The following is a 13,245-nucleotide window of genomic DNA, read 5'->3' as shown; positions in this document are numbered from 1 at the left end:
TGGATAGGCTGGGCTACCAATGGGAAATGCAGTTTATTTACACCAGCAGCCATGGGGGCGGGGGAAATACACAGCGTTTACAAAGTTAGCTACCTGTACAGGATGGATTACATATGCAAAAATAAAAATCTCAAGACCACAGGACAGCGTGAGCCCCACCCCCCTCCCCCAATGACCCCAGCATGCGGTAATGCCAGGCGGGTGGCCCCTGGGCATGCGGGGGGGAGTGATGCATGGAAGGAAAAGCCACCGGCCATGGAAATTAGTACAGAACCCCCCCCACACACACTCAGACACATGATAGGATACAGGGTGGACGACACCTAGCCGGGGTGGGAAGGATGGGAATTGAAACCCACACAGCCTGCTGTTAGAGGGGAGTGGGGAGCTCCTAGCCCCTGTTCAACTACATGGTAGGGGGGGCACACTCTCCCCGGAAGGAAAAGGGTTTGCTCCCTCAGGGTCCCTGCTGGACCAAGCCCATCTCTTACCCAGCTTGGGCAGGGGGCTCTGCCCTGAGGGCGGGCCAAGGAACAATGGGGAAGTGGATGTGGACAAACCAGTTCCCAAACTACTTCCCACTTCTCCCTCCTCCAACCAGAAGGGGGAAAGGGAGAGGCCAGAGGGGAAAGGGTATGGTAGGGCCTGAGCTGCAGCTGCCTCTCAGAAGGGAGAATGGCCTGTGGCCTTCCTCCCTTCACCTTCAACCCACTCCCAAGACTTCATTTGGAAGCAGGCTGGAGGCTGGCTGAAATCCTCCTTCCCCTCTGGCTTCCCCTTAGAGGGAGAAGGCTACAGAGGGTCAAGAACAGAGGAGCCCAGGCCCTAGGATTTATTCTAACTCCTGCCAAAATTTGTTTGGCTTTTTAAAAAATAATCACAATTCGTGGGTTAAAAACCAATTTGTAACCAGGCGTCAGCCACAATCAGAACCACCCCGGGGGGGGGGGGGAGGGGGGATTGGGGTTCCAGACAGGGTACTGCAGCCCTAGCTCTTGTTGTTCCCTTAACCCTCTAGGGTCCCTAACCCAAATCAGTCCAACCAGTCCTGGGTACTAGCTACCCAAATGTGGGATGGCTCCTCCTGGGAAGAGGGCAGGGGACACATCCAGCAAATGCCAGAGAACACAGCTCAGGGTCAACTCCGTGCCGTGTCATCAGTCAGCTCTGCTCCCAGCCCAGACTGCAGTCCTCCAGCTCGGCTCCTGGGAGTGATGGCGCCCACACGGAGGCGGGATGGTGTAGCTCTTCAGGATGTAGACCAGGCAGGTGGCCGCGCTGGCAGGGTAGTCCCACCGGAGGGCATGACACCCCTTCCCCCTCCACTGACGACCCAGAGCACGGAGACTAGCCTCTTCCCACCCCACTCCTAGCAGGGGGGGAGAGGTAAAAGGTCAGGATTTTCCTCAGAGCCCCAAACCACAAGTACAGAATAAATAACTTAAAAGCGGCTAAGGAAGGGGAAACAGGGCAGGCTTCGGAGGCAGGAGCATTGAGAGAGGAACTGAAGCTGGTCAAGGTGAAAGAGGGGGGCAGCAAGCAGCAGTCGGGAACTTGGGCTGCCCTGCTAGGGCAGTGGGGCAGGGGAGGCAGGAGGAACATGGGGCCACCCCAGGAGGGTGAGGCTGGGCCCCTTCCTGGGGCAGGGAATGAGGTAAGAAAACATTTCAAATAAAGCAGCACCGTTCCCTCTCACCTTGGGGCCCCACTCCTCACCAGCCCTGGGTCAGGGAGGAAAGGTAGGGGGGAGTCATTTTGATACACAGCTCCCTCTTCCTACCCTCCCCTTGCCCGTTCCGTGAAGCTGTAGAGGCTGGAGGCCCTTTCCTGGCACCCAACAACAAAAGGACAGCTCCTGCTGCCAAGGAGGCCCATGGGGACTGAGGGGAAAGGGCTGCCCCTGTGAGGGGCAGGGAAGGCGGTGGCAGTTCTGGACACCCACCTCAGCAGACAGCTTGCTGTGCCTGCCTACCCCTGGGATTGGGGGCATTTGATAGGATTCTGCACACAGACAGGACACGCCCAGCCCTGCCCCTCAGCTCCAAGCACCGGACCCATTCACATTGCTGAGGGCAGCTGGGGGAGGCCCCCTCCAGGCTCAGCTTCCAGCCCACAGCCTCCCGGGTAGCCGCGATGCTCCTCGGCAGGGCTGAGTCCAGTTCCTGGGGTGGGGGGCAGGCAGTGCCCTGGCACAGTGCCCAGGTCAGGCCCCTGGCCTAGCTGGACATCCAGTAACTCACAGAATAAATAGGAAAACCGCCTCCCCACCAAACTTATGTCCAAGGCATAATATGTCCAGGTCTGAGTCCTGCATGCCAAGGGGTCGTGCTCCATCGCAGAGGACCCTGACACCCCCCAGGGGCGCATAACTGGATCCTCTGCTTGCCTGGCCCACCAAGCTTCCCAAGCCCAAACCCCCAGCAGCCGTCCATTTGCCAGGCTTCGCCACCTGGGTGGGGGTTGGGAGAGAGGGCTCTGCTCAGCCAAAGGCTATCCCTTGCACCCAAGTCAGTTGATGTCATCGTAGATGCTGGGCGTTGGGGGTGCCGGTGGCTTTGGCTTCTTCTTCTTGTTGGAGCCTAGGCTGGAGGCAGTCCCTACCAGGCTCAGATGGGATTTCTTTTTCTTGGTTTTCCGTGACTCTGAGCTGTTGGTACCTGAAAAGAAAGAGGCACGCGGGATGAGGGCTGGGCTGTGTCAGGAGAACGCAGGTGTCCCCACATCCTCGGCTTCGGGCAGAGAGACCAGGGGGCCCAGATGTATCACCTACCTAGACCCCATCCCTGATTCTCACTCGTCTTGGAGGAGCCCGAATCAGAGGGTGAGAGATCAGAGGAGCCATCCCACTGAAGCCGGCTGATCAGGGCCTGGCTGTCAGTCATGTCAAAGCTGTCGTTATCCAGGGAACTCTCGACCTCTGGAAGGACGCTGGGAAGAGAAGGGGCCAAAGAAGGGCTTGAGGGTATGATACCAATCATGATCTTAATCTTTCACAACCCACCACGCTTCTCGGGGGGTCACTTACGCTGAGGGTCCGAGGAAGTAAATCCGCACGGCTCGCCGCTGCTCATCTGTGTGCTGGGGGCAGCGCAGGGACCTGGCGAGGACAGAATTAATCAGACCCTCCTGACAAGGCAGGAAGAAGGGTAGGAGGAACTCAGGTGAAGCCCCTTCCCTCAACAGAGGAGGGACAAACAGACAGACAGGGGAGGGATACACAGGGTGCCCCCAGATTGTGGCCTAAGGCCTGACCATTAGAGGAAGGAGGGGAGGAGTAGGGGCCCCATTGCTGAAGTCCAAGGGTACTCCCACCCCATGCCCAGGATGCGTGTGCAGGAGGCCCCTGGGCGCCTTTTCTAGGTTCTGAGCTCACCTTGTGCACATCTTCTTGGTGTGTTCAGAAATCACCCCACATTGCTGGAAGAGGAACAGAAGCTGAAAGGAGGGGCGGAGGGGAGCCCACTCCAGACACTAGATATTCTCTTCTGTACAAACTCTAGATTGCACGAGCAGAAACGGCCCCGGGGTGTCCAGAACAGACAGTCCCAGACCACCACTGGCCAGGAGACCTAATTCCAGAGAGAGTGAGCTATATGGCCCTGCCTGCTGTCACCAGCCTCCTCCAGGGACGTGACCACCTCCTGTGGCTCCAGCCCACTCCCAAGGGCCTTCCCTTCCCTGGTCTCTCACCGTGGTGAGCAGGCTACGCAGCTCCTCCGGCCCCAGGGTCTCGTAGCTGATCCCAGTTGAGTTGTTATACTGGGCGAGAGCCAAAGGTACAGGTCAGAGAAGGGGCAGCCCAAGAGGGAGGGGGGAGGGGAGGACAGGGAACCCATCCCTCTCATCCTTTTCTGCACGGGACTGCCCAGCAGTTCTCCAGTGATTCTTTCCACCCCACCTGCTCATCGGGGAGGGGCTGGGACCCAGCGAGAACGTCAACATGCCAAGACCTAAATACCCCATCTAGTGCTTGGGGCCATCAGCATCCTGACCCCACCTGCCCAAATCCCACCCAACTCCCAACAAGAAAAACGGGAGAGAACCTAAGAGGGGCAGCACCTACTCACCTTAAAAGGATCCGAATTGCTAAGTTCCCCTGAAGAAGAAAAAAGAAGGGGAAGGGTGTTTGATGCAGAGGTACAGACAGAGAACCCTGAAAATAACCAGAGAGGAAGTGGGGGTGACAGAAGGATCACAGGCCCTCCCTCGATACCCCTGTCCCCTAAGCTCCCCACCTCCACCCTCCGGCAATGAGTCCCAGAAGACACAGCTAGAATCACTCCCATTGTTCAAGACCCACTTACCATTTTTGTGTTTTAAAGACTTGGATCTTCGAGGGGAATTGGGGTTCTGGAATGGGAGATACCATAGCTTTGGGGAAAGGGTAACGATAAGGGGGAGCCGAGAACCCAGGGAAGGAAAAAAGATTTGACAAAGAAACATCCTCAAATTCCTACTCTTCCTCCCCAGTAAGAGGCCCATCTACCCATATTCCCTCCTCCCCCATTCCCCCAGGGCCTCCGCTGCCCTCCTGCCCACCACAGACACCCTCATCCCGAAACCCAGAGAGGCACCCGATGACCTCAGACTTGAGTCAAGATACCCGAGGACTCCCTGCCCAAAAGGGAGGGTGTCTGTCCTTCGCCCAAATTTCCCTCATGCTTGCCCCCGCTCTCACCTTGTCTGATTTCCTCTTCTTGGCTGTGTAGGACAAAAGGACAAAGGACAGGGTCACTTTAAGTTCTCAATTTAAGGACCTCTACGGAAAAGGACAAAGCTGCATTCTCTCCTCCTCATTCAAGATAACTTGTGACCCAACTCCCACTTGCCACCTCACCCCAATGCCCCCCAAGTTCCCCCAGATCCCCAAACACCTTTCTTCTCTGAGCCGTACGACCAGTCGTTGTCATTGATGTCATCATTATCCTCTTGGTCACTCTCCGACTTGTTCATATTGTTGCTGTTGGCAATCCTGCCAACGGGAGGGGAGAGAACGGGTCAAGGCGGCCACCTCTCTGCCCCCAACTTCACGGGCACAGTGCAGCGTCGGAGGCCAAGCACGAGCCACCCTCTGTGCCCTACCAACGCCCCCGAGGGACTACACCACGGCACAGGGTACGGAAGACGCGCAGCTCTGGTTCCGGCAGCGGGAGAAGCCCTCACCGGCGGTTGGCGATCCGGCTGCTGTTCCGGCCCATTCCCAGGCACTTCTCCAGATGTGGAGCAAAGCGGGAGGCGGCAATGCTGCGGCTGCAATTGGGGCAAACACACTCCTTGCTCTTCCACTGGTTGAAAACCTGTCCAAAGATGTCCAACCCCGGCTGGTCCACGATCTCTGGGGACAGGAGAGGCGTGGCGATCAGGGTGGGCAGGGGACCCTCACCTCGTGTTCCCGCCCATGGCCCCGTGGGCTCGTGAACCCCCCCCCCCCCCCCCCCCCCCCCCCCCCCCCCCGCCTAAGCTCACAGGAGCTCCAGGCACTACTTCTGGCGCAGTTTCCAGAGAAGGGACCTCTGAGCGCCCCCGGGGCTGGGCTGGACTGTTCTCCTTCAACCCTGAAGCTCACCAAAATCCTTCATGCTATCAGGGTCCGTGTCGTCCAGGAAGAAGTAGCCACACTTGACAGCCCGGTGTACCTCAAAGCAGAATCCCAAACAAGAATCCTCGACCAGGTCCGCGTATATCTCCTGAGCGATGGCCTGGGCCCAGGGGAGAACATCCGCGGTCAGGAGCGTCACAGCCCCCTGGACTGAGAGCAACTCTCTCTCACCAACCAAGTCTGCCAATTCGCCCTGGCCAAAAATAATGCTTTCTTTGCCATTTTCCCCATCTTGACTTCGCGTCCTTTCTTCTTCCGGAGCCTTGGACCTTTTCAGCTGGCTATTCCCTTTAAGGAACCAGGCTGACTACCCAAATTCCTCTTTGGTGTGAATGCCAGATATAGCGACGTAGAGACATCAAGAGAAAGAACTAGAGGCACACGTGGGGGAGCCCTCACCTCTAGTTTGCTGTTATCCAGGCCAGACAAAGACATTTCCTCCATTTTCATTTGTAAACTCTTGTGGAGACGGCGCTCTGACTGCTCATAGCACAGCGGGCGGCAACACGGCTGCACACACGGGGGTGGGGGGTGCTGGTGTGAGTCCAAGGCACCTGTGAAGACTGCCACCTCCCCTCTGCACCTCACTGCCCAGAGCTTAATCCTGGCATCAAGATATACCCCTCCCCAAGGCCTAGGCTCACTAAGTCTGGATGGTCCTGCAGGGCCCGAAACCCAAAGGCGGCCTAGTCTTTCCCAGGACTGAACTCAGGCCCTGGACTCGGCTGCCAGTCAGTGTCTGGGTCTATAGGAGGCAGCAGCTCAACCCAGGTCCCCCAAACTCAAACCCCTCTTCGATACCCATGGTGCAATGCAGCAGGGGGAGGAGAAGGAACTCTAAGGCCTCAAAGCAAACCCACAGGGTGTGGCAAAGAACTGCACAGACTCCTAAATAACCCCCCCCCCTTCCCTAGGCTCTCCTCAGAGTCACCTCTGCTTTCAGCCAGGATGTCCACTTGGGGGGGTACTGCTACCAGAAGTAGGAACGGCCCTAGAACCCTACAACCTTCACCCCACTCTGTCTTCCCTTGAAATAAGCCTGTGACCACGGAAGGGGAGCAGAGCCCACAGAAACCTAGAGCCGAAGGAGCATTTCTAGCCCCCATGAGCAAGAAGAGGGGGTAGAGCCCGGTTGGGATGGCATGCCAGGAGTGGGCACTCCCCTTACCTGCTCTTCTTTTAGATAACCACCCTCCCTCCCTCAGGACCAGCCCGGAAGTCTCTCCAAGAGCCCCAAAGTCCAGGAATCCCCACCAAAGGATTCAGAAACAGCGCCCACAGTCCGGGGCCCCTCTGAACGGTGGGTACGAGTTTAAGGAGCTGCCGGCCTAGAGTGGGGTGGGGACTGACAAATGAGCCAGGGGCACTGGGGAGGGTAGGAGGCCGGGCCTCGGCTCTTCCCCCGTCCCTGCGGCACTGCTGCTGCATCATACCGACTGGGGGGAGGAGAGCCGAGCCGCCCGAGGCCGGCGCCGGTCCGGGACAGACCGACCCCTAGAGAGTGGGCAGAGTGGGACGCGTCCCGGCCCCTCTCCTTCCCCGCCCGCCGACAGCCCCAGCCGGCCGGGGAGAGGAGTCCGGGAGGGTGTCTCTATTGTCCCGGGGGCTGGGGCCTGGCTCCCTAACAAAGGCCCCGCGCCCCCTCCCCGGCCGGCCCTGCCCCGCCCAGGGGGGACCCAGACAGGGGGAGAGCTGGGGGCCCCGGCCGGGCCGGGAAGCCGGGGGAAGCCGGGCGTTTCCGCGTCGGCCCGGGGGGAGGGGAAGGGGCGCTGACCCAGACCTGGGGGGAGGGGGCCCAAGCCCCGCCTCGGGCCCCGCCCCCCGCCCCCCGCAGGCCCCTCCCCCGTCCCCGTCTCCGTCCCGTACTCACCCCGCCCGGGGGGCCGCGCCGGGGCCCGGCGGCCTCTCAGGGCCGCGTCCTCCGGCGGCGGCGGCGGCGGCGGCTGCTCCGGAGCCCCATGTCCGTCGGTCCGTCCTCGCCTCTCCCCGGGGCCCAGGGCCCGGGGCCGGGGGGTCGGGCCGCCCCCCCGCCTCGCCGCCTCACCGGGCGGCCATGGCCCCTTCCCCTCCCTTCTCGTCCCGTCGCCGCCTCCTCCTCCTCACCTCACCCCGCCCGCGCGCAGTCCGCGCGCCGTCCGCGCGCCCCTCCCCCCGCCCCCCACTCCAGCCCGCCTCTCCCGGGCGGGGGGTGCGGCGCGAGCCCGGAGCGCGCGCGCGTGCCGCGACCGGAGGATGGATGGATGGGGCGAGCGAGAACGCGAGCGTGCGCGCGCGCGCCCCTCTCCCCCTCCCTCCGCGCGGGCGCGAGGCCAAGCGCGAGCGCGCTCCAACCTCCTCCTCTTCCTCCTCCCGCCCCTCTTCAACACCCCGCCCCCGCCCTCCCTTCCTCTTCCTTCTTTCGCTTTCGCGCGCCCAGCGACTGCTCGCGCCTGCTAGAAGGGCCCGAGCGCGTGCATCTGCCCCGCGGCCGCAGCTCGGCAGCATTTGCTCCAGGGGGCGGGGACCGGGCGGGGAGGAGGGGCGCCACGCCGCCGTCCAAAGTACCGGCGGACGGGGACGGGGGCGGGGAGATGGGCGGGGCCTTCTGGAGCCACCTCGGCCAATCGCCGTCTCGCCTCGGTCCGGTCGGCCCAATAGGATGGCGGTGGGTGGAGCGGCGTTCAAGGTGAGGTGCGCGGTGCGCTGGGGGCGGAGACGTTGTGCCGTCCCGGCCGGCTCCGGGGCGGGGGCAGCGGGTGGCGTCGAAAGAGAGCGCCGGCTCCCAGCCGAGCCTGGGACGCCTTCCGGCCCAGGCTCCCCCGCCCTTCCCTCGGGGCTCCCGGCTCTTCCCCCCCCCCCCCCCCCGCCCCGCCCCGTGTAGTTCCCCGGCGCCCCCACTCCGGCATTTACCCCGAAGCGTGCAGCCACTTCTCTGAAGAGGCCGGAGTTGAAGTGGGGTCTGTTAGCACCTCAGGGCAGAAAACCTATGGAGCCAAAGGGGCTCGTCTGAGCCTCCGTTCCCCTGTTTCTGGGCGGGTCTCAGCCCACTCCAGGCCTGCGAGCCAACGAATGCCCGAGATGAGGGTCCTCCACTGAGAGCGGAGGCCGAGCTGTGCCCTTCTGAGCCGAGCGCCCTCCCCGCCCTCAGCCTAATTTAGATCCCACACCTGCTCGCTTTTCCTGCTTCCGGAACCCACGCTGGACCCCCACCTCTCAGCCAGCCTGCCCGGCACTAGCCAGACCCTTCCTCCGACCCAGTGCTACTCCCCTGGGTGTGCCCGTATCCGCGGGCTCTCACAGTCCCCCATTACCTTCTGGAGGAAAGGGCCTTTCCTAACCGCACCGATACCCAGACTAGCGCTTCAATCTGGGTTATTCTCTAGGTCTGGAGTTTTGGAGCGGGTGTCTGACAGCTCTCTCCCCCCTAGAAGATGAGATTAAACGAGGAAAGTCTTCATATACTTGGTTGGGACCATCACTGGCTGTTTAGTCTTCAGCAAACATTTTTTGCGACAATAATCCTAAGTGTTTCAGACCAGGAGTCAGATTAGAATTTAAATCTGTGGACTTGAAAAATGAACTTGGCCAAATGAGCTCTCTGTTGCCTCAGTTTCCTCTGTTGTCACTGGGTATAATGATAGTACCTATCTCATTAGGTCGTTGTGAGGACTGACAAGTCAGTGCATGTGAAACTCTTAGCTCAGTGTAAGTGCTCTATAAATCTTACCTGTTACTCTTACGTGCCCTGTAAGAATTCTTACAGTGGGCTGTGCTGGGATGCAAAGATGAAATAAGACAGTTGTGCTTCCTCAAGAAGTTCACAGTTTGTCAGATAAAACTGTAGGAAAATAATTGCCAAACACTATGATAAAAACAGAGACGCACAGGGGATGGGGTGGCCAGAAAGATAGATAAAATGATGTAAGAGAGTTGGTCAGTAAAGGCTTTTTGTAGTGGGAGATTAGGAGGGCACTAGACATCCTAAACAGCAAGCTTCAGGAATATGGCTCAGTTTGGGGACTGGCTGGAACACAGGAATGAGTGGGGAAGCAGCAGGAGGTGAGCAGGTCAGACCATAGAGGACTAAAGGTGTGTTGAGCAATATGGACTTAAACCCTATAGGCCACGAAGAGTCCTCAAGGGGAAGGACTCATTTGACCAGATTTTAATTTTTTCCAATGTTTATTTATTTTTGAAAGGAGAGAGAGAGAGAGAGCACAAGCAGGGGAGAGACAGACAGCAAGGGAGACAGAGGATCCAAAGTGGGCTCTGTGCTGACAGCAGAGAGCCTGGTGCGGGGCTCGAACCCACAAACTGCGAGATTATGACCTGAGCTGAAGCCAGGAATCGGATGCTTAACCAACTACGCCACCCAGGTGCCCGTGACCAGATTTGAATTTTAAGTAGAATCACTCTGGCATGTGGATAATTATCAATTGGGGTATATGGGGTAAAGGACAAAGAGGCCCTGAAAACATCTTTAAGCTCTGAGGAGGAGATGCAAGGATATAAGGAGAATGACAAGTTCGACTTGGTTTATGTTGTAGGTGCTGTGGGATGAGCTGGTGGAGACTCTGAAGGTCGTTGAACTTGCAAAAGAATGAGGCCAAGTCTTCAGGAAGCTCCGAAGTGTGAATCAGGAATTCTCCACACCAGTGATGCTGATCGGCTTCCTAGTCTCTAAATAATGCCCAGTGTATCTGCCCTGAGGAACTTACACATGCCCAAGAAGCCTTCCTGTCTCCTCTCCGTTTACCTAAATACTTCCTCACTTTCCCACCCGTGGCCATCCTCACACCAACTCCTTTACAACTGGATGGTTCTGTTCATCCAGGCCCTGGCCTGGGCTGCTCTGTGGCGGTGACCTCTTTGGGAACATGCCTGGTCTCCCCAGGTAGCATCAAGCAGTCCGCAAATACTGAGGACTGTGCTGGTCTGGGCTGTGGGTGAGGCCGTGGCGTTAGGGCAGCGAGCCAGAGAAACCCACAGACTTTGTCCTAGTAGAGTCTACACCCCAGCAAAGCCTGATGTGGGTAAAGCAAGACTGTGAAGGCCTCGGGCTGCTGAAGAAACAAATGGCATGGGCACTTGGGTGGCTCAGTTGGCTAAGCATCTGACTCTGGCTCAGGTCATGATCTCACAATTCATGAGTTGGAGCCCCGCATTGGGTTCTCCGCTCTCAGCAAGGAGCCCGCTTTAGATCCTCTGTCTCCTCTCTCTGCCCCCTTCCCTGCTTGCTCTCTCTCTCTCTCAGAAATAAATAAACATTAAAAAAAAAAAAGGAACTGGGGGCACCTGGGTGGCTCAGTTGGTTAAGCGGTGAAGCGTCCAACTTCGGCTCACGTCGTGATCTCATGGTTCATGGGTTCAAGCCTCGCCTCGGGCTCTGTGCTGACAGCTCAGAGCCTGGAGCCTGCTTCCGATTCCGTGTCTCCCTCACTCTCTGCCCCTCCCCCACTCATGCTCTGTCTCTATCTCTCAAATAAAAGCATTAAAAAAAAAAGGGGGGGGGGACAAATGACAGGAAGATGTTTTTGTCAAGGGGTCAGAGAAGACCCCCCCACCCCCACCCCGGGAGAAGTGATCTTTTAAGGGGAGCCCTGAATGAACTACACAGTGAGGTGACGAGGAACATGGGGGCAGAGGGAATGGTTATGTGTATAGGCAGAATGGGTACCAGCCCTGGAGGAGAGACGTGAATGGCTGGCATAGCTGGGGTTGGTGCAGAGGCAACAGGAAGCAGGAGCAACAGATCTGCCAGGGCCTTGTCAGCCATACTTTGTCTCTCATTCGACAAATGTTTCTTGAGTGTCAAGTTTGTGTGCCAGGGCACTTTAAAAGGTATTGGGATTACTGTAATGGACAAGCAGATAAGGTGTTAAGTGTCTTTCACTTGGGGAGATAGACAAGAAACGAACAAATAGTAGAAACAAGATGTAGGAGGAGGCCTCACCAGAGAGGGTTGTTAGGGAAGGCCTGTTTGTGAGGTGACATTTCATCTGAAGCCTGAGGGTTAAGAAAACCAGCTCTGTGTAGAATTGAGGGATTGGCATCTGGGGCAGAAAGAACCAAGTACAAACGCCCTGTGGTAGGCATGTTTGAAGAACAAAAGAGAACACTTGGCTGGATCATGGTGGGTGAGCGAAGGTGGGAGATGGGAAGCAGGGGCCAGGCCTTGTAGGGTCATGCAAGTTGTTAGTACAGAGGTCATGAGATTTCTTTTTAAACGATAACTTTGTGGCTGTGTGCAGAATGGACTGAGGGGGCAGGAGTACAAGCAGGAAGACCAGTTTTAGGAAGTCTTTGCAGAAGTTGGGCAATGGTGGTGGCCTTGAATAGGACGGGGATGACAGCAATGGCAAAAGGGTAGACAGATTTGAGAGAGACACAGGAAGTGGAATGGACAGGGCTAGGTGAGCAAATGAACATGGAGGCGAACGAGAGAGAAGTCAAGGCTGACACCCTAGTTTCTAGATTGAATAACCAGATGGCGATCATTCTGGGTCTTGAGGTGAGGTGCCTGGCAGATATTCCAGAGGGCACACAGAAATCTACACAGATTTGCAGCCTGGAAGACTGGTCTCTGGAGATACCACCTTTTGGGTTGGTTACCTATGGGTGACAATTAGAGGTTCATAGGGTGACATGAACACCTAGGATAGAACGAGGAGGAACCAATGCCTGCAGAATAGACCAAGAAGTCAAGAGATGGACAGGTGTCCGCCAGATGGGATGATGAACATGCTGGTGAATTGAGTCACCCCAGGGGAGGTGAGGAAATGGAGACCACAAAGGGCAGTGAGTTTTCTAGCAGTTTGACCAAGAACAGGAGAAGGGTGTGGGGCCAAGGGAGAGCTTTTGGATGAGGCCTAGGTCTCCAGCGTCGGTGGCTGCAGGAATCCAGCCAAGGCCTGTGCAGGGATTCACTTTTTTTTTTTTTTTTTTAACTTTTGAAGTTTATTTGTTTATTTACTTATTTTGAGAGAAAGTGTGAACCGGCGAGGGGCAGAAGACAGGGGGAGAGAATCCCAAGCAGACTCCGTGCTGTGTGGAGCCCCACGCGGGGCTTGATCTCAGCAACCATGAGATCATGACCTGAGCCAAAACCAAGAGTGGGGTACTTAACCAACCGAGCCACCCAGGCACCCCAGGAAGGCTATCTTCCTTAACTTCAGAGGAATCGTCTAGGTTCAGCCTACTTCCTATCAGAGCCCTGGGTGGAGTTAGGAAAGTCATCTCTAACCCTGGGAGAGGTGGACGGCCCAAGGTGGGAGAGTTACCCCAACTCCCAATGATAAACCTTTGCATGGTTAGGGCGAATAATCATAAAGTGACCCCTTATTAGGGTCAGGGTTTCACCCTAGTCATGCAAAGCTGATCATCACCCCCAATTTCCCAAGGCAACGCACTCTGGGGGAAAATATTGTTACCTGTTCCCTCAAATTCTCCGAGTCCTTAGTGGTCTGACAACCCAAGGTGTACAGACAGAATCGGAAGCTCGGTAACAACCCAGAACAATGTGAAGGTAGGTTGCCTGTGGAGCCTTCAGCAAGAGAAAGCTGGTTCTAGAGAGAAGCGCAAACAAGCCAGACTTCAAGTCTTTCCCATTGAACCTGTTGGGTCACCCCTACACCCTGCCCTTGATTCCAGTGACCAGACAGCAGTCA

The 13,245-nt window shown here is 57.4% G+C and overlaps 1 protein-coding gene and 1 long non-coding RNA gene across 7 annotated transcripts; one reads left to right on the top strand and one right to left on the bottom strand.

The window, feature by feature from the left end:
- Positions 1 to 14: 14 nt before the first annotated feature.
- On the bottom strand, positions 15 to 8,116 carry ATXN7L3 (ataxin 7 like 3). 5 transcript variants are annotated; one of them, XM_058705163.1, is made up of 13 exons: positions 7,470 to 8,116; positions 5,999 to 6,109; positions 5,567 to 5,699; positions 5,164 to 5,335; positions 4,875 to 4,972; positions 4,679 to 4,701; positions 4,305 to 4,371; positions 4,068 to 4,153; positions 3,691 to 3,759; positions 3,374 to 3,417; positions 3,026 to 3,097; positions 2,771 to 2,928; positions 15 to 2,657 (listed from the first exon to the last, which is right to left on the bottom strand). In XM_058705163.1, exons 2-13 carry the CDS (start codon positions 6,047 to 6,049, stop codon positions 2,509 to 2,511), a joined length of 1,122 nt encoding a protein of 373 aa, XP_058561146.1. In that variant the 5' UTR covers positions 6,050 to 6,109; positions 7,470 to 8,116; the 3' UTR covers positions 15 to 2,508. The 5 variants fall into 5 exon arrangements, with proteins under 5 accessions (XP_058561146.1, XP_058561149.1, XP_058561150.1 ...); XM_058705166.1 differs by having other exon boundaries at positions 4,305 to 4,350; positions 7,470 to 8,113; XM_058705167.1 differs by having other exon boundaries at positions 4,068 to 4,096; positions 7,470 to 8,109.
- On the top strand, positions 6,788 to 10,870 carry LOC131498186 (uncharacterized). 2 transcript variants are annotated; one of them, XR_009255322.1, is made up of 4 exons: positions 6,800 to 6,899; positions 9,235 to 9,281; positions 9,778 to 9,954; positions 10,126 to 10,870. It is a non-coding gene; the product is annotated as an uncharacterized LOC131498186 (long non-coding RNA). The 2 variants fall into 2 exon arrangements; XR_009255323.1 differs by lacking the exon at positions 9,235 to 9,281 and having other exon boundaries at positions 6,788 to 6,899.
- Positions 10,871 to 13,245: the final 2,375 nt, after the last annotated feature.

The sequence above is a fragment of the Neofelis nebulosa genome, chromosome 16 (assembly GCF_028018385.1).
Source record: "Neofelis nebulosa isolate mNeoNeb1 chromosome 16, mNeoNeb1.pri, whole genome shotgun sequence".
NCBI lineage: Eukaryota > Metazoa > Chordata > Mammalia > Carnivora > Felidae > Neofelis > Neofelis nebulosa.
Note: the sequence above shows the minus strand (reverse complement) of the source record. Positions and strands in the feature narration are given on the sequence as shown.

Coding starts and splice junctions, on each gene's coding strand:
- ATXN7L3 (XM_058705163.1), bottom strand. CDS start 6,049: ATGAAAATGGAGGAAATGTCTTTGTCTGGCCTGGATAACAGCAAACTA. Junction 5,700..5,998: donor TGGATAACAGCAAACTAGAG/GTGAGGGCTCCC, acceptor CCCTGGGCCCAG/GCCATCGCTCAGGAGATATA. Junction 4,154..4,304: donor GTCTTTAAAACACAAAAATG/GTAAGTGGGTCT, acceptor GGTTATTTTCAG/GGTTCTCTGTCTGTACCTCT.